Source organism: Podarcis bocagei (genome assembly GCF_964188305.1).
Source record: "Podarcis bocagei genome assembly, chromosome: 7".
In the NCBI taxonomy this organism is placed as follows: Eukaryota; Metazoa; Chordata; class Lepidosauria; order Squamata; family Lacertidae; genus Podarcis; species Podarcis bocagei.
This window is the reverse complement of record NC_138132.1, coordinates 81,914,970-81,942,932: the sequence shown is the minus strand read 5'-3', so window position 1 is coordinate 81,942,932 and position 27,963 is coordinate 81,914,970. Positions and strand designations below refer to the sequence as shown.

At 46.5% G+C, this 27,963-nt stretch overlaps 3 protein-coding genes across 4 annotated transcripts in view; all 3 read left to right on the top strand.

Moving 5' to 3' along the window:
• LOC308591944 (tumor necrosis factor receptor superfamily member 8-like) overlaps positions 1-7,241 on the top strand; it is a 36,044-nt gene extending 28,803 nt beyond the window's left edge. Inside the window, exons 7-10 of the mRNA XM_081203121.1 lie at positions 618-785; positions 4,032-4,057; positions 5,343-5,550; positions 6,858-7,241. Coding sequence (XP_081059247.1) covers positions 618-785; positions 4,032-4,057; positions 5,343-5,550; positions 6,858-7,105 — 650 coding nt within the window. The 3' untranslated portion in view covers positions 7,106-7,241. The remainder of the gene's footprint in view (positions 1-617; positions 786-4,031; positions 4,058-5,342; positions 5,551-6,857) is intronic.
• A 3,984-nt stretch (positions 7,242-11,225) lies between these two features.
• Positions 11,226-14,821, top strand: RNF186 (ring finger protein 186). The gene has a single exon (XM_081203188.1). The coding sequence runs from the start codon at positions 11,543-11,545 to the stop codon at positions 12,581-12,583; it is 1,041 nt and encodes a 346-aa protein (XP_081059314.1). The 5' UTR covers positions 11,226-11,542; the 3' UTR covers positions 12,584-14,821.
• A 6,331-nt stretch (positions 14,822-21,152) lies between these two features.
• The window catches only part of TMCO4 (transmembrane and coiled-coil domains 4), a 44,370-nt gene continuing 37,559 nt past the window's right edge, over positions 21,153-27,963 (top strand). For both annotated transcript variants that reach the window (XM_081203075.1, XM_081203074.1), the window contains exon 1: positions 21,153-21,463. The gene's annotated coding sequence lies outside the window, so the exon portion shown is untranslated. The remainder of the gene's footprint in view (positions 21,464-27,963) is intronic.

Below are 27,963 nucleotides of genomic sequence, written 5' to 3'. Positions count from 1 at the left end.
GCGTATGTAACCCAAGGTACCACTGTACCAGACTTTTAGAAGACATCTGAAGGCAGCCCTCTTTAGGGAAGCTTTTAATGTTTAACAGACTACTGTATTTTAATGCTTTGTTGGAAGCCGCCCAGAGTGGCTGGGGAAGCCCAGCCAGATGGGTGGGGTATAAATAATAAATTATTATTATTATTATTATTATTATTATTATTATTATTATTATTATTAGTGCAGAAATTAATTCCTTCTGCTCCGCTTTCCAAAAAGAACAGATCATAAGACGTTACTCAGTTCTACAGTGGTTGCTTCTTTAAACCACCTTCCACATACAGTGTGGCACCACAGGTTACAGACGCTTCAGGTTACAGACTCTGCTAACCCAGAAATAATACCTTGGGTTAAGAACTTTGCTTCAGGATGAGAACAGAAATCATGCTGTGGCGGCGCGGCGGCAGCAGCAGGAGGCCCCATTAGCTAAAGTGGTGCTTCAGGTTAAGAACAGTTTCAGCTTAAGAACGGACCTCCGGAACGAATTAAGTTCTTAACCCAAGGTACCACTGTATATTTCTTCCTCACCCTTTCCTCTCATCCCTTGCCCATTCCTCTGTGTGTCTTTGGCTTTTCAGGGGAGACTGATTTCACCCTCTTGGTTGCTGTCTTCCTTTCCGTGTTGGTCCTGTTGGCCGGCTTGGTGATGTTCTGGCGGAGGAGGTTTTGCAAGGCGTGGATCGTCCCCCATGCAGCGAAGAGTGAGCTGACCTTCTTCCGCAGGAAATCTATGCTCAATCTTCAAGGTGCTGGTTATTATAAGAGATATATATATATAATAACATATCACATTGTTAACAACCCAGAAGTGCAGTGACGGGGTATTAAAAGGTAAAGGTAAAGGGACCCCTGATCATTAGGTACAGTCATGGCCGACTCTGGGGTTGCGGCGCTCATCTCGCTTTATTGGCCGAGGGAGCCGGTGTACAGCTTCCGGGTCATGTGGCCAGCATGACTAAGCCGCTTCTGGCGAAACAGAGCAGCGCACGGAAACGCCGCTTACCTTCCCGCCAGAGCGGTACCTATTTATCTACTTGCACTTTGGCGTGCTTTCGAACTGCTAGGTTGGCAGGAGCAGGGACTGAGCAACGGGAGCTCACCCCGTTGCGGGGATTCGAACTGCCGACCTTCGGATCGGCAAATCCTCGGCTCTGTGGTTTAACCCACAGCGCCACCCGCGTCACTTGACAGGGTATTACGTCATACCATATACAAACCAAACATCCAGTAAATAGGAAAGAAAGAACAGTAAACATTCCAATTTATAACTGAGACATGATGAGCATCCAAGTCAGAAACATAGGAAATAAAATCCCACCAGATTTCAAAAAAGTATTCTGAATCCTTCAAACACCCCCCCCCCCGGGAAACATGCAGTTTACGTGGAATTTTTGCCGCAACGGCCAAAGTCCAGAAGTTCCTATGCCGCACAGCTAAAAGATTAAATACAATAAACTCTGCTTATAGAAATGAGAGACACAGAGGCATACCAACAAATGAACATGTTTGCATTAGGGGATGTCCTGAAGTAGAGGACCTTATGCATTATATCTTGCGCTGCCCCTTATATAATGAAGCAAGAGAACAATTTGTAGCACCTATAATGACAAAGTCCCCTGGCCAGAACCCCTCTGACATGATTATATATCTCCTCGCTGACACAGATAAGTATGTGACCTGGCGTGCAGCACTCTTTGCAGCTGCCGCTAGGAAAATTAGAGCTAATTATATAGCCAAGGTAGGGACGCGGGTGGCGCTGTGGGTAAAAGCCTCAGCGCCTAGGGCTTGCCGATCGAAAGGTCGGCGGTTCGAATCCCCGCGGCGGGGTGCGCTCCCGCTGCTCGGTCCCAGCGCCTGCCAACCTAGCAGTTCGAAAGCACCCCTGGGTGCAAGTAGATAAATAGGTACCGCTTACCAGCGGGAAGGTAAACGGCGTTCCGTGTGCTGCGCTGGCTCGCCAGATGCAGCTTTGTCACCCTGGCCACGTGACCCGGAAGTGTCTGCGGACAGCGCTGGCTCCCGGCCTATAGAGTGAGATGGGCGCACAAACCCCAGAGTCTGTCAAGACTGGCCCGTAACGGGCAGGGGTACCTTTACCTTTACCTTTATATAGCCAAGGTAGCCAAGGAGATGAATTTATTTAACCCAATCTACATCAAGCTATATTCTATCTTTATCACCAAACTCCGAATATAATTGCACATTGTATTAATTAACTTTATTTTTTAATATATTAGTGGCCATGTGATAATTTTAGCCTATAAATTTTATTGTTTAATGCTTTAACCTGCATATTAAGGTACTTTTATAGCTCTGTTTAGAGTAGGTAATGTCTTGATAATATAAATGTTTTAAGTTTTTTGTATCAATCCAGTATATTGTCTTTCAATTGTTGAATGATTCTGTGTGCATTGCGGCAGCCTTTGGCTATGTGCAATAAAACTGACCGACTGACACAGCCAAAAGCAAATTTATTGAGGTTTTCCATTGCTGGGCTCTTGAAATCCCACGGGAAGCTAACGTCCATGTCAAAAGCTCTTTAGAGAGACAAGAGTTCATGTTGCCTGCCCACAAATTCAGTAAATGACAGAAGAGCTCTGGTCGAGTTGGGCTCTTGTCATGACTTCATTGCAACAGTAGGTGGCACAGTTCCCTTTGTTTTGGGTACCAGGATGCCGCTTATAATGTTTTGAGTGCTTTCAGGTGCCCCTGTCCTGGGAGCTCAGTGTAGCCCATCATGCATTGCTTTGAGTGAATATCGGAGGAACATAGGACGCCATAGGTCCATCTAGCTCAGTATTGCCTGCACGGGCTGGCAGCTGCTCTCCAGGATTTCTGGCAAGGATCATCGCCGGCCCTACCTGGGGGTGCTCAGTCTGGAGGTTCTGTTTAAGCTCAGAGCCATCAACAGACGTTCTCTATGGGTTTTCCTAATCCATATATTTTTATCTGTAGAGTTCATAAAAAATATACTACTACTTGAAACGGTGTTGTTTTTTCAAAATAAATTAAAAACAGATTAAATTACAGCAATGAATTAAAAACAGCAATAAATTTAAAACAGATTAAAGGACACATCAGCCTTCTACATGTCTGGGTAAAGGTAAAGGACCCCTGACCATTAGGTCCAGTCATGACCGACTCTGGGGTTGTGGCGCTCATCTTGCTTTAATGGCCGAGGGAGCCGGCGTACAGCTTCCGGGTCATGTGGCCAGCAGGACTAAGCTGCTTCTGACAAACCAGAGCAGCGCACAGAAACGCCGTTTACCTTCCCACCGGAGCGATACCTATTTATCTAGTTGCACTTCGTGCTTTCGAACTGCTAGGTTGGCAGGAGCAGGGACCGAGCAACGGGAGCTCACTCCATCATGGTGATTCGAACCACCGACCTTCTGATCGGCAAGTCCTAGGCTCTGTGGTTTAACCCACAGCGCCACCCACGTCCGGGTAGGCTTGCCTAAATCGTAATGTTTTTGGCTGGTGCCAAAAAGAGTACAGTGATGGATCGTACTTGATGTCACTAAAAACATCATCTGCTAAGAACATTTTGTTTTGGTGAAAGCCTGTATCACGTAGAATGCTGGCAGGTGTTTTAATCTTCTTGCCACTGATTTTAATTAATTTTGAATAGTTGCTTTTACCTGCTTTTACCTGGTAATTTCATGCTTTTATTCTTTTTGTAAACCACTGATGGGATTTTGCTTGTTTTTGTTTGTTTTTTTTTACAATCACGTACACATTTCATGAAATATAAACCCATATAAATTTTATGAAATAAATAAAAAACAATCTCTCCTTCTTTAAAAAGATTTTGAAAGCCCGAGGCCATCAATTATCTTCTTTGGCAGAGGCCTTTCCTAATTAAAGAATGACATGCTTTGTTTGTGCAGGGAGAGGGAAACCTTTTGGGATTGCCGTTTCCAGAAATTAATGCAGAAACATTGAATGGCGAGAGATTTAATCCTTCCTCTCCTTTTCTCTCTCTTTTGCAGCCTCTAACCCGGCGAAGATTTGCGAAGTAAGTATGATCCCTTGCCTTGCAACTCAGCATATTGAGGGGTTAAATAAAGCTTTCTGTTTCCAGTTATTGCTTTTTTAAAAAATACTGTTCTGGAACCGCTGGAGCTAAGAAAAGAAGGTGAGGGCAAAAAGAAATACCCTAGAAAGAGGAATAGCAGGCGAAGCTGATGGACTATGCGGAGATGGCAAAATTGACAGAAAAGATCCGAAACCAGGAGGATCAAGTATTTGAAAAAGACTGGGATAAATTCTTACTTTGTTTAAAAGATCAGTGTAAAAATTTAAAGTCACTGGCAGGAATGTGAAGATACTTGTACAGTCATACCTCGGGTTACAGACGCTTCAGGTTGCACGAATTTGGGTTGCACACCGCGCTGAACCCCAAAGTACTGGAACAAGTTACTCACAGGTTTCGGCGCTTGCGCATGCACAGAAGCTCTAAATCGTGCTTTGTGCATGCACAGGAGCACTGAATCGCAACCCACGCATGCGCAGACACGGCGCTGCGGGTTGCAGACGTGCTTCCTGCATGGATCACGTTCGCAACCCGAGCGTCCACTGCAATGTGAAATTTTACTACATTTTACTTGTGATTTATATTGCGTGGCGAGTTCCTGCCCCACCAGGTGGAAATAATGACACATGACACAATTATTAAGGTTAATGGGCTAAAAAAGGCCACAACTTTACTGGTTACAGGTGACGAGCGGTACAGTGGTACCTCGGTTTAAGAACTTAATTTGTTCTGGAGGTCTGTTCTTAACCTGAAACTGTTCTTAACCTGAAGCACCAATTTAGCTAATGGGACTTCCCGCTGCCACCGCGTCGCCGGAGCTCGATTTCTGTTCTCATCCTGAAGCAAAGTTCTTAACCTGAGGTAATATTTCTGAGTAAGCGGAGTCTGTAACCTGAAGCGTCTGTAACCTGAAGTGTCTGTAACCCGAGATACCACTGTAGATAAATAGGTACCACTCCGGCGGGAAGGTAAACGGCATTTCCGTGTGCTTCTCTGGTTTGCCAGAAGCGGCTTAGTCATGCTGGCCACATGACCCAGAAGCTGTACGCCGGCTCCCTCGGCCAGTAAAGGGAGATGAGCGCTGCAACCCCAGAGTTGTCCGCGACTGGACCTAAAGGTCAAGGGTCTCTTTACCTTTTATGCAGCCTAAATCTTGACAGTGGGGAAAGCCAGAGAGGGAGAACTGGGCAGTGAGAATAGATGGCTTGCCTTCCTGCACAGGATAGACCCTTCACCCATTGATCTCCTGGTTTTCTGTCTTTGCAAGGAGAGGATCGATGGGCCGGACTCTGAAGAGCATGGGTCAGGAGAGGGGGACCAGCTGAATCCCGAACCCCTCGCAGAAGTCCCTGACTTCTCCATCTTAGAAATGGAAGACACTCCTGTCCTTGGTCGCGAAGGTGATGAGCTGCTTCAGATGGACGGAGGGGCATTTGTGGATACCCCCCTGCACAACCACACGAGTAACCACATCGGTGAGTCAGCCGTTGAGTTTGGTGGCCCTCACTGCTTCCTGTTGGAGTGAGTGCTCCATTACGGATCGTATAACACAGTGGTACCTTGGTTGTCGAATGGCTTGGCTCCTGATCAAATTGGTTCGTGAACACCGCAAACCCGGAAGCCTTCTGGTTTGCAAATGTCAGGGAACTGCCATCAGTGCCGGAGGGAGAGAGCAAAAGCCAGAGGGATTCCAGAGAGTGTCCAGGGATTGGGAGAAGCAGCCCATCTTCTGGGGAAGAGAATCAGCGTAGCACCAGTGGAGAAGGGGGGCAGATGGGGGAAGCGGCGAGGCGGTCCCATGACTCCTTGCCTGGGACCAGCGGGGAGAGTAGAGGTCCTCCGCTGCCTATGCCCTCCTTGCGCAGAAGGCTTTCGCGCAGAGAGAGTAGGAGGAGACTAGGCGTCAAAGAGCTTCTTTGCTGGAAGAAGTTTAAGAAACGCCCACTGACAGATTCTGCCAGCGATTGAGACAGCCACGGGTGAGTGGCTGTCCGGACAGAAAAGGTTCTCTCAGGCAACCCAGCCAGGTGTTTGCACCCAGCCGGGGAGATAAGCACCGGCTTACGCACGAGCAACCCCTAGAACCATTACAGGAGCTGAACTGCCGACGTGGCTTCCACAGCTTCTGAGTGAGTGCAGAAAGCTCCTGCAGCCAATCGGAAGCTGTACCTTGGTTTTCGAATGGTTCCGGGAGTCGACTCCCGGAACGGTTTAAGTTTGACAACCAAAGTATTGGCGAAATTGACATACAAACTGCGAGACTAGGACAACTGTGACTTTAAAGAAGAATAGGAACTTTTTACAAACTATTTAAAAAACCCCAAAATGAATTGGACTCCTTGGCAGGTTTTGAATAAACATACACAAATTTATTGATTGTTAACATAATAGTCAGATAATTTAAGGATCTTTACAATTTTACAATATGCAGAGAATAACATGTGTTGAAAAATCAGAGAGAGGAGCTGAGGGAAGTCTGGGGTGGGTGGGTTTTTCTTAGAGAGGAGGGGGAAATGGGGGGGAATGAAGGTGATAATTTTGTTTTGATAATGTTTTGATAATTTGTTACGTTGAAATTCTTAATAAAAACTATTTTTTAAAAAAGTTCGACAACCAAGGTACCACTGCATATCCATTTTTTGCAAAAAGAACGTTTTTTTAAAAAAATGAAGTGAGGAATGTTTTGAGCCCCCAACTGTTTTCCCCACCTGAAGCTATGCTTTATGTGTGACTGAGGGAGGGGGAAAGTAATCCTGTTTCCTGCTTCTCTCCCCCCACCTAGAAAAAATATACATCATGAGAGCTGACACGGTGATTGTGGGGTCCGTTTCGGAAGTGCCTTCCGGGAAGATGTGCCTCGCCAAGGAGGAAGATGGCGGCTCTGAGACCCAGGAGGACGTAGAGGGGAAGGAACTGGCCATGCGCTATCCAGAACAGGAAACAGAATTCCACCCAGGCAGTGACATCACAACTCCCGTGGAGGAAGAGTGGGAATTCCACAATTCCTGTGAAAAGACTTTGGCCATCTAGCTAGAAAATGACGGGTGCACCCTTATAATAATAAATAATAATTTTATTATTTATGCCCTACCCATCTGGCTGGGTTTCCCCCAGCCACTCTTACTGAACTGTTTTTAGCATAGGAAGTGCTCTACAGTCGTACCTTGGTTTCCGCAGCTTCTGATTGGCTGCAGGACACTCCTGCAGCCAATCAGAAGCCACCCCTTGGTTTCTGAACATTTCGGAAGTCAAACGGGCTTCCGGAATGAATTCTGTTCGAAAACCAATGTACAAATGCACAACGATTTGAGTCTTGGTCTTGCGTGGTCACGTGAGTGAATTTGCAGGCGACATTGCTCCAGATTTGGAAACGGAAGATGAATTGATCACCCTTGCACCCGCCTTTTCTTTGTGGGAGTCCATTGACAATGATATTTTAGCTGAGATTCGTGCATTGCAGGGGGCTAAACTAGATGACTCCTTTCTAACTCTAAGACTCTATGATTCTTTGATACCTTAAGCCAGCCTTCCCTATCCTAGTGTCCCCTGGATGATGCCAGAATTTGACCCCCATCAGCCCCAGCCAGCAGGGCCAATGGTTAGGGATGATGATGGGAGCCCCACAACATCTAGAGGGCCACAAGTTCTCCGTTCTATGATCCCTGCGTTGAAGTATGGCAGAGTTATGATGGAGTTAGCTGGGGGCTGTAATGGCAAGCGACGGTCTGCTTTGGGGATGACATTGGCCTCCTGTTCCCAGGAACCCCAGTCAACATGGCCGATGCTCAGGGGTGACGATGGGAATTGCAGCCCCAAAATCTAGAGGGCACCAGGTGGGAGAAGTTTTATTAGGCAGAGTTTCTTTTCCTGCCACTGGTTTGGAACTGCAGAACTGGAACGTGTCCAGAGGAGGGCAACCAAAATGGTCAAAGGCCTGGAAACGATGCCTTATGAGGAACGGCTAAGGGAGCTGGGCATGTTTAGCCTGGAGAAGAGGAGGTTAAGGGGTGATATGATAGCCATGTTCAAATATATAAAAGGATGTCACATAGAGGAGGGAGAAAGGTTGTTTTCTGCTGCTCCAGAGAAGCGGACACGGAGCAATGGATCCAAACTACAAGAAAGAAGATTCCACCTAAACATTAGGAAGAACTTCCTGACAGTAAGAGCTGTTTGACAGTGGAATTTGCTGCCAAGGAGTGTGGTGGAGTCTCCTTCTTTGGAGGTCTTTAAGCAGAGGCTTGACAACCATATGTCAGGAGTGCTCTGATGGTGTTTCCTGCTTGGCAGGGGGTTGGACTCCCTTGTGGTCTCTTCCAACTCTATGATTCTATGATTCTATGAACTGACGGACAAACAGAAATCTGGTGGTAAAGTTTCCCCGCGCAGATTCTCTGAGCCTAAAGTAGTTTGCGAAGAAACCCGAAGCTGTCTTCTACAGTGGTACCTCTGGTTACGTACTTAATTTGTTCCTGTTACGGTAAAATCTGGGTGCGAGGCTGCTCTGCCACCCAGCTCGTCGGACTAAGTCCGCGGGTCCCTGTGGAGGAAAATGAGCTCAGCCGGAGACAGGAGCAAGCTGCAGAAGATCCAAGTTTATTGCGCAACAGGTTCAAGGCGAGATTGAACAGCGAGAAAGGGGTGGCATGAACTTTTGAAACTTCCCTCCATGTCCCAGAATACAGTGCAAAATACATCCCAGTTACATCATGAATACATTAAGAAGAGGTTGGGTTACACAGGATTAACATATGGAGGAGGGAGGGGGGAATATGCAGAGCTGGAGATATGTGCAGATAAAAACATCCTGAGTACCGGTGATGAGAAGACAATGGTCCATGTATGCATGGTCTGCCACCTGGCATTGCCCGGAGGAAAGGCTTGGCAGAGTGATTTGACAGGATTAGTGTCTTGACACCTTGCTTGAGGGATTATGGAGGACAGGGGAGGTGTCATAGAGTCCTAGAGAAACTGAGCAAATTGGCACGTTGATTTTCTATGAATTTTATAGATTTTAGTCCCTTTTGACATTGACAATTGGAAATAAATGGATATATTGTAGCGAAGAAGGAGGTGAAGAAGACATGCCCCCCCCTTCCGTATCAGTCCGGAGGTCCATTCTTAACCTGAAACTGTTCATAACCTGAAGCACCACTTTAGCTAATGGGGCCTCCCGCTGCTGCCGCGCCGCCACCGCACAATTTCTGTTCTCATCCTGAAGCAAAGTTCTTAACCCGAGGTAATATTTCTGGGTTAGCGGAGGCTGTAACCTGAAGCATATGTAACCTGAAGCGTATGTAACCCGAGGTACCACTGTATTGGCATTTGAATACAATCCCCTCCACACCCTATATTCCCCCCCCCATATCTTTGATTTTTGTTTTCCCAACCACCCCCAATTTAGAACGCCGCAAGGCTTTTTCTTTTAATCGAAAACAAAACACGCCCACACAAAGGTGTTTCTGTGAAACTTTGGGTTACAGTATTTTTAGACATTGCCTTCAAGTCATTGGCAAGACTTGATGATTTCCTTAAAGCATCCCTAAACACTGGAATGCGCAACTAAAATATGCAGATGTTTGGAATATCCGGAGGGAGCTGGTCATTTCGGGTCAAATTTGAAGTCTGTGTGGAATTTTCAGCTCTGCTTGTTTGTGTTTGTGTGTGATGGGTCCCTCAAAACACTCATGAGTCTCTGAAATTGCTTCTTGTTTGCCTGGAGTTATTTTCTTTTCTAGGTAGACCAGAAGCTTAACAGGAGTCAACAGTGTGATGCAGCAACAAAAAAAAGGTGATGAAATCCTAGGCTGCATCAACAGAAGTTTAGTGTCTGGATACATTTACGGAAAGGTCCGTATAGTTACAGCTATGGTTTTCCCGGTAGTGATGTATGGAAGTGAGAGCTGGACCATAAAGAAGGCTGATCGCCAAAGAATCGATGCTTTTGAATTATGGTGCTGGAGGAGACTCTTGAGAGGCCCATGGACTGCAATAAGATCAAACCTATCCATTTTGAAGGAAATCAGCCCTGAGTGCTCACTGGAAGGACAGATCCTGAAGCTGAGGCTCCAATACTTTGGCCACCTCTTGAGAAGAGAAGACTCCCTGGAAAAGACCCTGATGTTGGGAAAGATGGAGGGCACAAGGAGAAGGGGACGACAGAGGACGAGATGGTTGGACAGTGTTCTCGAAGCTACCAGCATGAGTTTGAGCAAACTGCGGGAGGCAGTGCGAGACAGGAGTGCCTGGCGTGCTCTGGTCCACGGGGTCACGAAGAGCCGGACACGACTAAACAACAACAACATTTAGGGAAGTAAGAGGACCACTGTATTCTGCCTTTGTCAGACGACACCTGGAATACTGTGTCCAGTTGTAGGTGCCACAATTTAAGAAGAATATCAACAAGCTGGAATATGCAGCCAAGAGGAACAAGGGTCTGGAAACTAAGCCTTATGAAAAACAGTTGAGGGAGCTGGGTATGTTTAGCCTGGAGAAAGAAGAGGAGACTGAGAGGAGATATGATAGCCATCTTCACATATCTAAAGGGCCGTCACATGGAAGATGGAGTAAGCTTGTTTTCTGCTGCTGCAGAGGCTAGGACTTGAACCAATTGATTCATATGACAAGAGATACCGACTAAACATTAGGAATACATTTCTGGCAGTACAAGCTGTTTGACAGTGGAACAGACTCCTTCAGAAGATGGTGGGTGCTTTTCAACAGAGCTTGGGTGCCCATCGGCCAGGGATTCTTTATCTGTAATCACTGCACTGCAGCTTAGAGTTGTAGTGTAAATGTAAAGGTAAAGGACCCCTGGGTGGTTAAGTCCAGTCAACTCTGGGGTTGCTGCACTCATCTGGTTTTCAGGCCAAGGGAGCCGGCGTTTGTCCACAGACAGCTTTCTGGGCCATGTGGCCAGCAGGACTAAACCGCTTTTAGTGCAACGGAACACCATGATGGAAACCAGAGTGCATGGAAACGCCATTTACCTTCCCCCTGCAGCAGTACCTATTTACCTACTTGCACAGGCATGCTTTTAAACTGCTAGGTTGGCAGGAGCTGGGACAGAGCAACTGGAGCTCACCCCATTATGGGGATTCGAACTGCCAACCTTCCGATCAGCAAGCCCAAGAGGCTCAGTGTTTTAGACCACAGCGCCACCCACTCCCCTAGAGTTGGACTAGACGATGCTTTCAACTCTGTGCTTGTATGATTCTGAATGCTGGCTACACCTTCTCTGAAAAAAAAACCTCAAGCGTCCTCCTTATGTTTTGGATCTCAGTTTAAAAAAACAAACAACAAACTTTTGCTCTTTAGGGCAAGAATTCCGCAGCTTATGTTATCGGGCATCATAAAACCCTGTGACCGTTGGAGTTACTGATTAACGCCTATCCCTGCCTTGGTTTTTTTGTGTTTTTTTAAAATGACAACCACCATGACGTCACTGCCTTTCCCGGAGCAAGCGGGATGTTCGGAGAGCAAACAAAGCCTTCGCTCTGTGTTGGCCGGACAAAGCGCCTTTATAAAAGGAGCTTCCAAATGCACACATGCAGTCTGAAGGGGGCTGCTGTGCTGTCGCTGAGGCCGCCATTGTTTCCTATGGAAGGCTCCGGGGATCACTTACATACTGAGAGCGAAACTGGCTCTCCAGGCAGGGAGACAGGGCAGCTGGGGATGGCAGAAGGCGAAGACGCTGCGGACATGGACGTGCCGGAGACATCCAAAGGGCCGATACACGAAGAGAATGGTGGTCCATTAGATGAGGCTGATCCTACAGAAGAGGGCAAGGGTTGTTGTTCCCCTGCTGCGGAAGCCCCCGATCCAAATGCTGCCCAGTTAGGCACTCCAGAACCGGTGCCCTCCGCACCCTTGGAGCCGCCCGCTTTGACGGAGACTTCTGTGCCGCCGGTGGCCGACCTGTGCCATCCGCGCCCCTCCAAAGTCTCGCTGGCCGAGATGGATTGCCTCATCTGCTTCAACCGGTACAGCGCCTGCCGCCTGCCCAAAGTCCTGGCCTGCCAGCACGTCTTCTGTGCCGTCTGTTTGAAGCTCATCCTGAGGAACGAAGACCACACCTGGGTCGTCAGCTGCCCGCTCTGCCGGAAGGCCACCGTCGTTTTCGGAGGCCTGATCTGCAGCCTTCACGACAAGGAGGACGTGGTGGGCCGGCTGGGCAGCCCCGGCCTGGACACCGAGGTCCCCTGTCCGCCAGACCCTCCTGGCACCAGCCTCACTGATGGCAACCCCGCCTCTGAGAATGATGCCATCAGGGGACCAAGCCGGGCAGCGGCCAAGAGGCTGGTGCTGCTTTTGCTGCTGGTGGCTGTCCTTATTGTCCTGGTCCTCCCCTTCATGTACACGGGGATGTTGAAGTGGGTGCTTTGCTCTGTGGTGGTCCTGGGGCTCATCATGTCGGTGCTGCTTTGCTGCAACCCCAGCTGGAGCTGCCCAGATCTCTTGCGGTCTCCCTGGAGGTGGAAGGAGAGACAGGCGGCGCCGGTTGCTTGAGAAGACCGCCATGCTGTGGTTCCTTATTCGCGGGTCGGGAGCATTGCATGGCCCCATCTGCGGATCCTGTGCGTTTGGGGAATGTCGTAGCAGTTGTAGTTTCTCACTCGGAGACCTTGAGCCAGGGCATCTGTCATCCGCTGCTGGGAGAAGGACCGACAGAGGCCTTCCTTCTTTGGGTCATCGTACAGGTCAGGCAGAGGCCCGTCCTGTCGCTGGACCAGAGGGTGAGGAGGGTGGAGAGTTTGCTAACACAACCCCTGATGCCTGTTCCCGTTGAGGCACAGCCCCGCATGCCCCACAGCGGGAGCCTACAGAGAGACACAAACACAGCTCCCTGTTGAGTTTTGGGTGGTTTCACCCAAAGATCGCCTGCCTCGCTGAATGATTTGTTGTTGCCGGAGAATGTCTGGCTCTGTTTCGCTGCAAGGCAACTGAGCTTCTGGCTTGAAGAAAGCGGGGTCGGACCTCTCCGTAGAGCGTGGTCAGTGGCTGTTAAGCATGTCAACTAAGTAGAACCTCCATGCGCACATGCAGTCTACCTGTGAATGCTGAAAGGCCAATAGCAAAGGCTGCTGCTTTCATGTTCTGCTTCTCCAGGGGCATCTGACAGGCCGCTGTGACCACAGGGTGCAGGACTAGATGGGCCTAGATCAGGGTTGGGGGAGCATCTGTGGTCTTCTGGATATTGCTGGACCACAAATTCACACCACCCCCTGACCATTGGCCATGTTGACTGCAGATGATGGGAGATAGAGCCCAACAAAAGCAGGAGGGTCATGGGTTAGCCACGCCTGGCTTGGATGGATCCATCAGGGCTTCTCTTAGGATCCCCTTAATGCAGATTACCTGCTGTTTAATTCCCCTGATTGTCCTTGCAGTTGGGCGTTTGTTTTTAAAGAGTGTTTTTTCCATCAAGATGAAATTGAGATTACCTTTCTGTGTGAGAGAGGTTGACTATAGCAGGGAGCTCCAGCGGCCACCAAGCCCCAGTGGTCAGGGATGATGAAGGGAGCTGGAGATCCCCATCCTCGGATTAAGTAGCCAGAAAAGGCTCAGTCCTCCAGGTATCATTTAACGCAAAGTAAGGGTGGATCTTTATGGGCACCATTTAATGCAAAATGCAAAAGGGCTTGTTCCTGTGTGCCTGTTATTTCTGCAAAGATTCTGATGAACAAAAGATCTGTGATGGCAAATACAGCACAAACGCAACTCGGGTATCTCTGCAAATAAGGGCAGTTGAAACACTCAGTATTATCAAAATGTACTGTGTTTTCATTTTTACAAAATAGTGTATATATTTAATAGGTTTTCATATGTATAAATAGACAATTTGTCTTGTGAGTTTTTGTCTCTGTCCTTTTGTTTCTTTCTCCCTGCTCCAAATGTGACAAAGTACCTGCCATCACCAACAAGATATGCTGTTACTCCCCAGTGACTAGTTAGTAGAAACCAAACTGGCCCATTCTGTATGGAAGGAAAGCACTTTACCTGTGTTGATCTCTGGCTGTGACACAGACATTGTTGAAGGGAGAAAAGGCAGAGCATACAAGATTTGTTGGAACATCTTATCACTGCTCTCATGCCTCTAACTGCAGCATGATCCTCAACCTAACCCACAATTGCTTAATTCCCACGCTGCAATGAACATTACCACCTGATTCCTGCAGGCTAAGCTGCTGTTAAAGGCACAAGAGCACTCCAGAGCAGCTTTTATTTCTGGTCAGTTGGCAACCTTATGTTCAAAGACACCTTTTCTCTGCTGAATCCATTACACTTTACAGCGTAATCTGGTGCACTTAAATCAACTGCGTTCAGTGGTCCTCAACTGCCTACTGCTCAGGATTTGTAGCTAACTCTTTGTCACAATTTCCAAAACCTGATTGGCTGAGTCGTGGGAACTTCTGATTGGCCAGAGGCCTTATATAAACTGCCATGCCACTGAGTGAAGGCTCAGTAGTGTGAGGAGCTCCCTACTTGTTTATCAGCGATGGGCAATGCATTCCCATTAGCTATCACAGCCCACCTAATAATGTCCCCAGCTTCCTTTACTTGCGCCCTCCCCAAATATTGGACTACAACTCCCATCTGCCCCAGGGACAAAGACAGGCATTGTCAGGCTCCTCCAGGTGAGCTGCTTATTCAACAGTCATCCTGATTTGCTTACACCAAAGCTTATGCGGAGATGACGGTAGATTGCATTTGTTTCCCTTTGCTTGTGGGGAGGCTATAAGCCTTCCTATTGATCCTTCGCTCGTCCCACACTTTCCAATGCATTTCTCGGTCACTTTCCTTACAGCAGACAGCTCATTTTATAAAAGATGGGTTTCTTGCACCGGAATGAGAAAGTACAGTGGTACCTCGCAAGACGAATGCCTCGCAAGACAAAAAACCTCGCTAGACGAAAGGTTTTTCCGTTTTTGATTTGCCTCGCAAGACGAAATTTCCCTATGGGCTTGCTTCGCAAGACGAAAACGTCTCACGGCTTTGTTTCCTTTGTCTAAAAACAAAGACATGTTTTGTTTATAAAATTAATTTATTTTCCCTTCAATTTTTGAACTGCTCTTTACAGTATGTGTGACTTTAAAGAGAAGTTAATAAACTGTTGTTGTACCAAATTTGGCTTTGTTTGGACTTTTTTTGACCATAGGAACGCATTAATTGATTTTCAATGCATTCCTATGGGATTTCGTGATTCGCAAGACGAAAAATTCGTTAGACGACAAAACTTGCGGAACGAATTAATTTCGTCTTGCGGGGCACCACTGTACTTCAATCCACTTCAATTGTGCCGGCTGAAATTTCCCTAGATGCACATAAAACTGGAGGTGTCTGAAGCCCAACAACATCTGAACATGTTCCTCACACCTGTCTTAGACTGACCTCTCATTCCACTTCCACAAGGCATGTGTTGTTAAACATTCTGTGTCCACACACACCCAACTTCCCAGTCGCTGCTTGGACACATTTCCTCCAGCGAATTTAGTCTCCCACAGGAGGCTGGACTAGATGAACCACTGGTCTGATTCAGCAGACTCATCTTACTTTCATATGGCCTTGTGTCTCCACCAATGCATGGCGTGCTTGTACTGTCTGGCCTTGAGACCACTTGCAACCCCGCTCTGTCGGCGACAGAGAAGATAGAGAGCCTACTGTACTTTGATTTGGGGGTGCTCTTGATTAGATGATACATTTGAAGCAGCAGGTCACAAATCTGCTCCATGGCGCACAATGGGCCAAGACAAACCAGCCTCCGGTGCAGCAAAAGGTTGAAAGCCAAGGTTTTGTGAGTTCTAAATGGGACCCAGGCCAATAATCTGCCCTCTGTTTTCTGAACCAGTTGAATTTCCCTGTTCTCCAAGGGCAGCCCCATGCTGAGTGCATTGCAGTAGCCCGTCTTGCTGTGCCTTCGGCGGGGGCGGGTTGTATAGAACAAAATCTGAACTTCCCCACTTCTCTTTTTTCTAGAAGGAGCAGCATGGGCTTTTACAGAAACAGAGGCTGGATCTAGACACACCAAAGAAGCGTTTCAGTTAAATGCGTTGTAAACTTTGTGCGAGAAATCGGGTTGGCAAAAGCGGAACTCCACAGCGCCATCTGGTGTTATATGCATATACAATGCATATAAAGCGTTTTTTCTTTGCCAGTGTAGCTGAGTCTAGAACCGTGTTCCTAGAACGGGACGAGCAAGATTTCAAACGCAGAAGATTTGTTCTTTGGCAATTTGCATGGGCCAAAACAGGAGAAGGATTTGGGGAGGAGAGGGACTGATTAAGTTTGATTTAGAGGGGAACCTCCCAAATCTGCACATTCCGAAAGAATATGCAAAATGAAACACAACCAACCTTTGAAATTAGCACTTCTCTGATTTTTTGCAATGCAGTTCTCCCCTCAAGTAATTTGTACAAAAACCACAGGTGTTGGTGTAAAGCGTGCATAAAAATGCATATTTAACTGAAAACAACACACACAATGCACTGTATTAAGAGGAATCGCATAGCAAAAAGGTGTAGATCAATAGTTCCCAAAGTAGGCAACACTGTCTCCTCGGTGGGGGAATTACGGGCGGGGGGGGGGTGCTAAGAGGCAAGGAGATGGCAGGGGGGGCACTGGAGGTGTAAATGACCATCAGACTTTGAAAAGCTGGTATCCCTGGATGAAGTTCACTCGTTCCATTGAATGATGAATTAAACTCAATAATTTTTATTGGATTTTGAATAAATGTGCAATTAATTGTCACTGTTTTGAATTTTATGGTGCCGTTATCTTCCTTGTTGTTTAGTTGTTTAGTCGTGTCCGACTCTTCGTGACCCCCTGGACCAGAGCACGCCAGCCACTCCTGTCTTCCACTGCCTCCCGCAGTTTGCTCAAACTCATGCTGGTAGCTTCGAGAACACTGTCCAACCATCTCGTTCTCTGTCGTCCCCTTCTCCTTGTGCCCTCCATCTTTCCCAACATCAGGGTCTTTTCCAGGGAGCCTTCTCTTCTCATGAGCTGGCCAAAGTATTGGAGTCTCAGCTTCAGGATCTGTCCTTCCAGTGAGCACTCAGGGCTGATTTCCTTCAGAATGGATCGGTTTGATCTTCTTGCACTCCATGGGACTCTCCAGCACCATAATTCAAAAGCATCCATTCTTCGGCGATCAGCCTTCTTTATGGTCCAGCTCTCACTTCCATACATCACTACTGGGAAAACCATGGCTTTAACTATAGGGACATTTGTTATCTTCCTTAGTCAACCACTATTATAAATAATGCTTTTTATAGGGTAGGGCAAGGAGGACTGGGGATTAGTTTATGGAACTGAGGGGTCAGACAGACCTGGAAAAGTTTGGGAACCGCTGCTGTACATTAAGCAAAATCGCATCGGGGGGAAATTACACTCGTGCTGACAAATTTTCATGAGGTTTTTCCTTTTTTATTTTTATTTTTTAAATTGAGGATTGCTCTAGGGATGTGGGGAGCTGAATATAAGGCCCTGGAAATGAGAAACAGAGAAAATTGCGATTGACAGGCCAGTCCGTCCCTCCCTCCCACATGCCTGCGGAAAAAAGAATCGGAATATGTCACAATGCAAAGCTTACTAAAAATAATAATAATAGGAAGACGGCAGAGAGCTTTAGCTTCTGAAGAGGCAGGGAAGACTGGCAGCAGGTGGGCGAGGATGGGTTTATCTTAAGAACAATAGGGGGTCCATTTTCACAGAGCTTTGCAGGCTTCAAAGGAGGAAGGACCTGTTACTCCCTCAAAAAAAAGGGACAGGGCTAACCATCAGTTAAGCACCTGATTCCCTAGGACAAAGAATCATAAAACGAGGAGCGATTCAGAAAGCGGGCTTAAGTTTCTGAAGGCCGCATGCCAGTGATGGGCAGAGCCACAGCCAGAGCTGTCTTTCCCATAGGGTTTAGTGGTGCGCTGCGCCAGGGCGCCGACCTCTCCGGGGCACCTAGTGAGTAGGGGAGCTGCGCGGCTTTGCCGGCAGCCTCCCCTTTACCTGAATGCCCGCCAGCTGCGCCATATCAATCATATGGCTGGCGGGCGTGCAGCTTGCCTCCCAAGCCTCCGCAGGGATTGCTCTCCCGCAGCGGCATGGGGGAGAGTTGCGGGCCCCCCCATGGCTGGCAGTGTGCAGCTTCGCCCCCATCCCCACTATCCGTGGAATTGGAGACGCTGGGCAGATATTTGCACCCCAGTGCCACATCTGCTAAAGACGGCCCTGGCCATAGCCAGCAGTAGACGAAGCAACAAATGCAAATTTGGCCTCTATACAGTAGCTAAAAGGGACGTGGGTGGCGCTGTGGGTTAAACCACAGAGCCTAGGACTTGCCAATCAGACGGTTGGTGGTTCGAGTCCCCGCGACGGGGTGAGCTCCCGTTGCTCGGTCCCCGCTCCTGCCAACCTAGCAGTTCGAAAGCACGTCAAAGTTCAAGAAGATAAATAGGTACCACTCCAGCGGGAAGGTAAACGGCGTTTCCGTGCACTGCTCTGGTTCGCCAGAAGCGGCTTAGTCCTGCTGGCCACATGACCCAGAAGCTGTACGCCGGCTCCCTCGGCCAATAAAGCGAGATGAGCGCCGCAACCCCAGAGTCGGCCACGACTGGACCTAATGGTCAGGGGTCCCTTTACCTTTTTACAGTAGCTTAGTTTTGACACACCCTTCTCTTATCCTCCAGGCAAGCGAGAGGCAGAGTCAGAGTTTGACATACTTTTCAGCCAGGCATAAACACTTGAAGAGGGTGCAAAGCAGGGCTGGAAAAGGGCATGGCCTGGGAGGGTGGAGGGTGTGGCTTGGGAAGGCCCTGAGGGCCAAATGGAGAATCCCAGTGGGCCGCAGTCAGCACCTACGCATGAGGTTCACCCTGCAACTGACTGGCAACAGCTCTCCAGGGTTTCAGATGGCGATGCCAGGAACTGAACCTGAGACCTTCTACATGCAAAATAAAACCCCAAACCTTTCTGGTTTGGATTCTGGTGAGGTTTATAGACAGAAGAGTCTGTGAAGGGCCACATACCGTATTTTTTGCTCCATAAGACACACTTTTTTCTTCCTAAAAAGTAAGGGGAAATGTCTGTGCGTCTTATGGAGCGAATGCATGGTCCCTGGAGCCGAATTGCCCAGGGGCAAAAAGCAGATCATGGTTTTGTGTTTTTTTAAAGAGGGAAGTGGGTGTTGAAACAAAGCCGCTGATCGTTTGCCGATCGGGGAGAGAGATAAGGGACGCTAGAGATAAAGGAGGCTGCCTGGGAGGGGGGAGGTAAAGAGAGCAAATTTGCAAAGGGGGGAAACAGGAAGACTAAAGCAATAAGGAGAGAAATTAGAAGAAAAGGAGGAGCAAAAAACTGCTCCAGCTAAGGAAAAGACACTAAGGCAAGCAAGAGGGAAATGAAACAGCTGATCGGTGGGCTCGGAAGAGAGATAAGGGACGCTAGCGGAGGCTGCCTGGGAGGGGGGAGGTACAAGCCCATAGATCCTCAGGATTTTTACATTGGGTCACCCAAATTCACCATCAGATCACATAGCATGTCCATGGCTATAGCCTGCACCAAAAAAAACCATGCATCCACTGTTGCGTGGGGCTGCAATGGTGCAAAAATGTAGTTACAAAGCACGGATCCACATGGATCCTCAGGATTTTTGCATTGGGTCACCCCAAATTCACCATCAGATCACATGTCTGTGGCCACAGCATGAACCACACAAATCATACATCCATTGTTTCATTCAGAATATTTTTTTTCCTTGTTTTCCTCCTCTAAAAAAACTAGGTGCGTCTTATGGTCAGGTGCATCTTATGGAGAGAAAAATACGGTATATAGGCAAGGTGACTATTTCTGCATTGGGAAAATGAGGGATCGCATCATGGGGTGGGGCAGCAGATTTGCACAGAAAGTTCCACACGCTCCTTTATTTGCAGGGGAACAATTTAAAATAATGGTTGTGATTTAAATAGAAATGTTTGCGACACATCACACCATGGTAGGATGAGAATTTTTTAAAAAAGAAATCTGTCTGCCAGAGAAGAGCAATGCTGGCTAGAGGATGGACAGACCTGTGTGGGTTATTCCTGAGATATCTCCATATAGTTTTTATATGGGCACATCACAAACCCCCCTAGATTAACATCACCATCCTGTGCCAAACGTCAAGCCCAGAAAACAAATGGAGGCCCCTCAAGCCTGTCTTACTGGGCCTGCTTTTGCCAGATGGTTGGTGTATAAATAATACATTATTATTATTATTATTATTATTATTATTATTATTATTATTATTATTATTATCATCATTATCATTATCATTATTATCACCCCTCCCTCTGCTGACATGTGGCCCCCGGAAGCTTCCCATGAAGAGAAATGTGGCTCAGATTGAAAAAGGTTACTCACTGCTGTTTTTAAAGAGGGAGCCCTGTTTATCTATTTATTATCATGTGGGGGAGGTCGTCTAAGTATTTAACCTTTTACTTGGAATCCGGTTAATGCAATAAATTGAAAAAGAAATCCCAGGAAAAAGATAGATTATTTGTTTCTTAAATTAAAAAATAAGGAAGAGAGAAAGGGAAAATAATATAGAAGTCTTTCTTACACTGAAGAACGATTAGGTTGTGATTTAACACTTTCACAGCAATATTTATATTTATTAATGAGTTATGGAAACGTAACGGCAATTTCCGTAAGCACATTAAACATGTATAGGGACTATTAAGTAATCTTTAGTGATGCATCGATGTAAAGGCATATTTTCACGGTGCAGCTTATACTTTTGAAAAACATGCTATTACCTTAAATAAACATTCAATAACGAGCACTGTGCAACGTCTTAATCTGCAGATAACGGATTAAAATACATATGGAAAAAAATTTAAATTTTTTTATTAAATTTTTATTTTTATATATTTATTTTTAATATATATATTCATTGTTATTAAAATATATTTTTATTTTTCCAATTAAAATATATTTTTCAAAAAACTTTTCCAAACTCTTGCAATCTTGGGCAACCCCCTCTGAGAATTCCCTTCCCCGAAATGAGAGGCAGCTTTTTGCCTTTTTTGCATGCTCCGCCCACCCAAAAATGAAACTATCGGAAGGCAAAGTCAGCGCTTCCAAGTCTAGAGTCTAGATTTGAGAGCCTTTCTCCTTCCGTTCGCTGCTACGAAGTTTGCGCAGCCTCCCGCTCCCTCGCGTGCCGCTTACGCCAGCCTCCTGCCGGAAGTGCCCTCTCAGAGTAGCGCTCTGGCGCAGCTGTCGGCGTACGAGGGGCCTAAGCCGGCTTTTACAAGCCTCGGACTGGAGTGATCGCTCGGCCGGCGGACGTCGCGGGGAAGGCGGGGACGAGTCGGGAGTCCGGATGCGGCCGTTTTCCACCTCGAGGGCGGCCAGGTGGGGCTTCGAGGCAGAGGGGAGAGGATTTAGACGCGGGGTGGAGTGGGGGGGAAACTTCATTTTTTAAAAAATTAAGGGTGGGGGCGTGGCTTTTTGCTACCCCCCCAAAAAAAGTTGGACTGTAGTAGACTTTCCCTCCCCCCAATATTAGGATGGATAAAGAAAGGGAGTGCTGGTGGGTTTCAAATGGTATTTACCAATTGCATTTGGTGGGGCTTAAAAAACAAAAAATACAATAATTTTGCTCCCCTCTTTTTGCATCAATTTCAGGACATGCTGGTGTAAATGCAAAAGCATTCCTGTTCCCAGTGACAGGGCTATTGGGTTGTTGTTTTTATTTTTATTATGTGTTTCGTGGTTTTGTATCTTGATTTTATTCTGCGGACCGCCCTAAGATCCCTGGGTATAGGGCGGTATATCAATTCCTTAAATAAATAAAATAAAAATAAATAGTAAGAGGCTCCAAAAGTCAGCAGGTTGCTCCGTGAGCTTCTCTTTCCAATGCCCCGCCAATATATATATATATATATATATATATATTAATTAAACATTGGCTCAGGATTTCAGTGTTTGATCAAGGTAAGGGTTTGCACCAACACCTGACCAATGAGGAGTTTGTCAGCAAATAGCAGAAAACTATGGCTAGAAAAGCCACTTCTATCATCTGTCACCCCCCCCCAACTGTATTACCTGGGTTATGAAGGCGCCCTAAAGATGTTAAAGCAAAGATTATGGGTTAATGCACACAGGGACTTGCAATCTCGATCACACGCAGTCCGTAGTCCGCTGGAAGTAGGAGTACAATATGGGCATGTCTTTAAGTTAACATCTTACATTAAAAACCTGACAGTACCAAACTACCAAAGGCTTTTCACCAAAGCCAGACTAAACGTCTTTCCTTCTGCAGTGTTGGATGGCAGGTTGAGAGGAGTTCCCTACCAGGACAGACTTTGCTCGTGTGCTCAAGACATCGATTCCATAAAACATATTTTGCTGCACTGTGCAAAATATGAGCAAGCCAGGGCTGAACTGATATTACCCTTGCTGGTACCTTTGCTGGGAAAATCAGAGGCTCACTATGTCAGGTTTCTATTGGAAGACCGGACAAATGCTAGAACATTAGCAGTGGCAATTTTTTTATCAGTGGTTGCAAGAACCAATGATTCCTATCTTTTGAACAAAATGCTTGTTTAACCTGGAGGTAGGCTGAATGAATTGTGCATTGCTTTGTAACGATTTGTTGGGTCTCTGGACCATAATAAAGATTGATTGATTGATATATACAGTGGTACCTTGGGTTAAATACGCTTCAGGTTACATACGCTTCAGGTTACAGACTCCACTAACCCAAAAATAGTGCTTCAGGTTAAGAACTTTGCTTCAGGATGAGAACAGAAATCGTGCTTTGGCGGCCCGGCGGCAGCAGGAGGCCCCATTAGCTAAAGAGGTGCTTCAGGTTAAGAACAGTTTCAGGTTAAGAACGGACCTCTGGAACGAATTAAGTACTTAACCCAAGGTACCACTGTATATCAAACAAAAGCAATATGATGTGACTACTCCCTATTGATCACTATATGGTGTCTGTGGCAAGAAAGAGCCTTCAGTTTCCACCCTTCCATTTTCTGCTGCGGACATGATGGACAGATGGATGGCTCCAGACACAATGCCCCTCTTAAATCTTTTAAAAAATAAAACAAAGGCATGGATAGGACAGGATGATTCATGGACTGGGGGCGGGGGGTGGTGGTATTGGCACACTTTTCACCGCTGAAAATAGGAGCGTGCTTTCAGTCACTGCTATTGTCATATGAAGAATAAATTCCTCAGAAGCCCCCACCCCCTAACCCCTTTTTACCTGCTATATAACTGAAATCCCACGTACAGTTTTAAAGCCCTGTAATTAGAACTTCAGCTAAGATGTGTTCTGCCCTTTGGGGAATTGTAAGTTTCTCCCACTCTACTCTGAACGTCACCGCTGCACCCCAGAGAAGACAATCTTAATAATAATAATAATAATTTTATTATTTATACCGCACCTATCTGGCTGGGTTACCCCAGCCACTCTTCCTGCCTTAGCATATCCTCCAACAGTTCTTCGATGAAAATAATAATTTTACTATTTATACCCGACACACTGGGCAGCTTCCAACACATATAAAAACATTAAAAAATATTTTAAAAAACAACTTCTCTATACAGGATTGCCTTCAGACGGCTATGGGGTCGGATAACTTCATACCCTCCAACATTCCTCCAATGAAAATAGGGACATCCTGAGGAAAAGTGGGACATTCCAGGATCAAATCAGAAACTGGTACGGCTTCGCTAAATCAGGGACGTGCTGGAAAATAGGGGCGCTTGGAGGGTCTGCCTTAGATTCTGGTCCACGCTTTGCAATGGGCCACAGGCACAATCCCATCCTGACCCGGCTTAACCCTTTTTCTTCTTATGTCTAGGCACCTTCACCCCACTGTATCTTTTCCATATCGTTTGAAGGTGAAAGGAAAGCATTGTCAGTTTCCGCTGACATAAGAAGATCCTGCTGGATCAGGCCAATGCCCATCTGATCCACCATCTTGTTCTCATGGTGACCAACCAGATGCCCATTATGGGAAACCTGCAAGCAGGGCAAGAGCTCCCTCCCATCCTGTGGTTTCCAGCAACTGGTGTTCAGAATTTAGGGCCCTTCAGGATTTAACCTCCTTCCGTCGGGCCTGTAAGACAGAGCTATTCCGCCTGGCCTTTAATTTGAACTCAGCCTTTTATTTCCCTTCTTTCCCCTCCCCCTTCCCTTTTATGAAGATCACCCGCTCTGAGACCCCACAGCTAATTCTCCCCTGGCCTCCTCGCTGGCCCAAGTAGGACCAATTCAGCCAGCTAGCCCTGGGGATTATCTAATTGACTTTTGAATTTTATTGTTATTCATGTTTTTATACTGTATTTTATGCTGCTTTTATAATTAAGTGTTTTAAAGTGTTTTAAATTTGTTAGCTGCCCTGAGCCCGGTTTTTGAACTGGGAAGGGTGGGGTATAAATTAAAAAAATTATTATTATTATTATTATTATTATTATTATTATTATTATTATTATTATTAGCATTGCTGCCTCTGACTGTGGAGGCAGAGCATAGCCATTGCGGCTAGTAGCCACTGGTGGCTTCTGGTTCGTGAAATTGTCCAGTACCCTTCAAAGCGCTCCAAGTTGGTGCCCACCCCTGCTTCCTGTGGGAGTGAGTTCCAGAGGCTAATCTTAAAGCAGGCATTTCCAAAGTCTGTTTTGGGGGCCTAATCTGATTTAATCTGGCCCCTGTGGCAGGATACGTCCTGGGGTAAAATCCTAAAAAAAGGTTGGGTTAAAACTTTGGTCGGCCCTCATGCATGTTCACTTCATCAAATCTGGCCCTCTTTGAAAAAAGTTTGGGCACCCCTGCCTTAAAGGATGGGAACAGATTTATTACAGCTAATCACGAGCAGCCATGGGACATTTTTCACGAGGTTATATGATTTCCTTCCCCCTTTTGCAGTATCGCTACATTCCTCTTTCACTTCTCTTCCTCCTGGCCCCGATCCCACCCCCACTAAAGAAATTCAAAATCACATGAGCAGCCTAAACAACAACAACAACAATTGCTCATAGCCTCCCTCGTGCCTCAAAAGCAGGTGATCAAAAAACTCCCTCCAAGACAAACTAGGAAAGGCTGTAGCTTAGTTGGTAGGGCAGCATCTCCCAGTACAGTGGCACCTCGGGTTACATACGCTTCAGGTTACATATGCTTCAGGTTACAGACTCCCCTAACCCAGAAATATTACCTTGGGTTAAGAACTTTGCTTCAGGATGAGAACAGAAATCGCGTGGTGGCAACGGCGTGGCGGCAGCAGCAGGAGGCCCCATTAGCTAAAGTGGTGCTTCAGGTTAAGAACAGTTTCAGGTTAAGAACGGACCTCCGGAATGAATTAAGTACTTAACCCAAGGTACCACTGTAGTCTGTTAATGTTCCCTACTTAAAACCCTGGAGAGCTGCTGCCAGTCAGTGTAGGCAGTACTGAGCTAGATGGACCAATGTTCGTATTCTGTATAAGGCAGCTTTCGATGTTATTTCTGTGTTGCTAGGGTCAGCTAAATAGTGGCAGGGAATTTTTATTTGCCTGCTCCCTGGGGGTTAAAAGGGCCCTTAATCTCCTCCCCCCCCTCAAAAAATTAATTAGTTTTCACAATATTATAAACAAACAAACAAACAAACACAAAACAAACAAACAAAAATCATAGCCTTATTGAAAATTACAGTTATTGACTTTGTTAAGTGACTTCCTCGCTTCCCCTTGGTTGAATTTCATTGCATGTCCTTTTAACGGTTTTCCAAATCCCAATTTTTATGAAATTTAACTTAAACATTAACATCCTTAGATCTTCACCTTATGGAATTAAACATCTTAATTCATCACTTAACATAAATAAAATTTTATTTAGGATTTTAAAAGGGCCCTTAATCTCAGTATTGCCCTTACAATGTTCGCCTGGAGGAAGGGGACAGAACTAGATTTTTTTTCTTCTACCTGCCATTGACTCTGGCGCCAACTCCGGCCTCCCTGCCATCTGCCCAATGGGCACCTGCCACCACTTGGCGTTTGCCTCTTCCGCAACTCCAAATTAAAAAATCGAAATGATGCGACTAGTCCCTAGTAATCGGTAGTGCAGCTGCAAGGAAGCTCCTTGATATCGCACATATTTCCCTCCGGTGATGTGATGAACAGGCCGAAGGGTTTATAATTTGCTTGGTTGAAAGGCAGCGGGGCAACTCTGCAACCTAGCCCCCAAATTTCGTAGGAGCATAGGAGCTAGACCATTGGTCCATCTCAGCATTGTCTGCACCCGCTGGGATTCAGATACCGCTGGAAATATTTCAATGGGAGGAGAGAAATGTAGAGCAGGGGAGGAACAGAGTTTTGCAGGTTCTTAAAGTCAGTCTCAAGTCCTTGCACAACACTCCCTCTGTTTGGATTTGATGCCGTAAAGGGGTGTGTGTGTGTACACACAGGCGAGATTGCGGCACACCTTTTAATTTTTACTGTGGGCGACGTTTGCGTTATCAGGACGCCAAGCTGTCCTTCAGGCTAATGTCAAGAACTGGGAGGTCGTTAAAAAAGAAAAGAGGAGAATGAAAATAAACGAAATAGGAGCTTGCAGGATGCTCAAGGTCGCCTCTCTCCAGGAAGCAGGAAGGTTGGTCTGTAAAAGGAGGCATACCTGGGCAGTGGAAGTGGACTTAGGAAGATGTCTTATGCAGACTCAGACCATCGGTCCATATAGCACAGTACGGTCTCCACTGACTGGTAGCAGCTCTCAAGACTCTCAGGCAGGAGTTTCTCCCAGCCTTACCTGGAGACGGAACCTGGGAGCTTCTGCATTATTCTGTGCCCCTTCTCTCAAGACATAGGATGCCGTCTTATACTGAGCAGACTTTTGGTCCATCTAGCTCAGTACTGCCTACACTGGCTGGCAGCGGCTCTCCAGAGTTTTAGATGTTTAAAAAGTTGATGCTAGTTTTTAGCCTACAGTTGCTTTTGGGACGCGGGTGGCGCTGTGGGTTAAACCACAGAGCCTAGGACTTGCCGATCAGCAGGTCGGCAGTTCGAATCCCCGTGACAGGGTGAGCTCCCGTTGCTTGGTCCCAGCTCCTGCCAACCTAGCAGTTCGAAATCACGTCAAAGTGCAAGTAGATAAATAGGTACCACTCCAGTAGGAAGGTAAACAGTGTTTCCATGCACTGCTCTGGTTCGCCAGAAGCGGCTTTGTCATGCTGGCCACATGACCCGGAAGCTGTACGCTGGCTTCCTCAGCCAATAAAGCGAGATGAGCGCCGCAACCCGAGAGTCGGTCACGACTGGACCTAATGGTCAGGGGTCCCTTTACCTTTTACCTTACTTTAACTTTTTGGAAGTATTAAATTATTTTTTATTTTTCTTGCTGATAATGTTATTGTTTTATTGTTTTTGTAAACCTTTTTTTTTTTTTGCAACCGTGTGGTGTATAATTCCTAAGAAATAATAATCTTTAATAACAACAACAACCTTACTCCCTGTTAAGAGGAGAAGATAGACTGAGCTGGGCTATGTAGGTTCCATGCTGTCAGTTTTAAAATGCTTTGCTTGCATGCTTCCTTGTCAGCCAAGACCCCGCTGAGCATCTTGTCTGGTATTCATAGATTGGGAGAGGGCCAACATCACTGCAGTCTTCATTTATTGGATCACGAACCTGTGCCACATCTGTCTGGCCGCTCTGCTCAGAGACCGCCACCAAGGTTGAGACAAACTGTAAAGTTACTGGTTCCATCAAAATACTTGAGCCATCAAGAAGCCTCTGCCAACATTCAATCAAAATCTGCTCTACTATAATTATGAGATCTAGGATCTGGCCTAGAACAAGTCTTTTTTTTTTTTAAAGGAAAATTGGGGTTTTTTGTGGGCAGGTAGTGAAGAGTTTTTAAAATTTCATTTTAT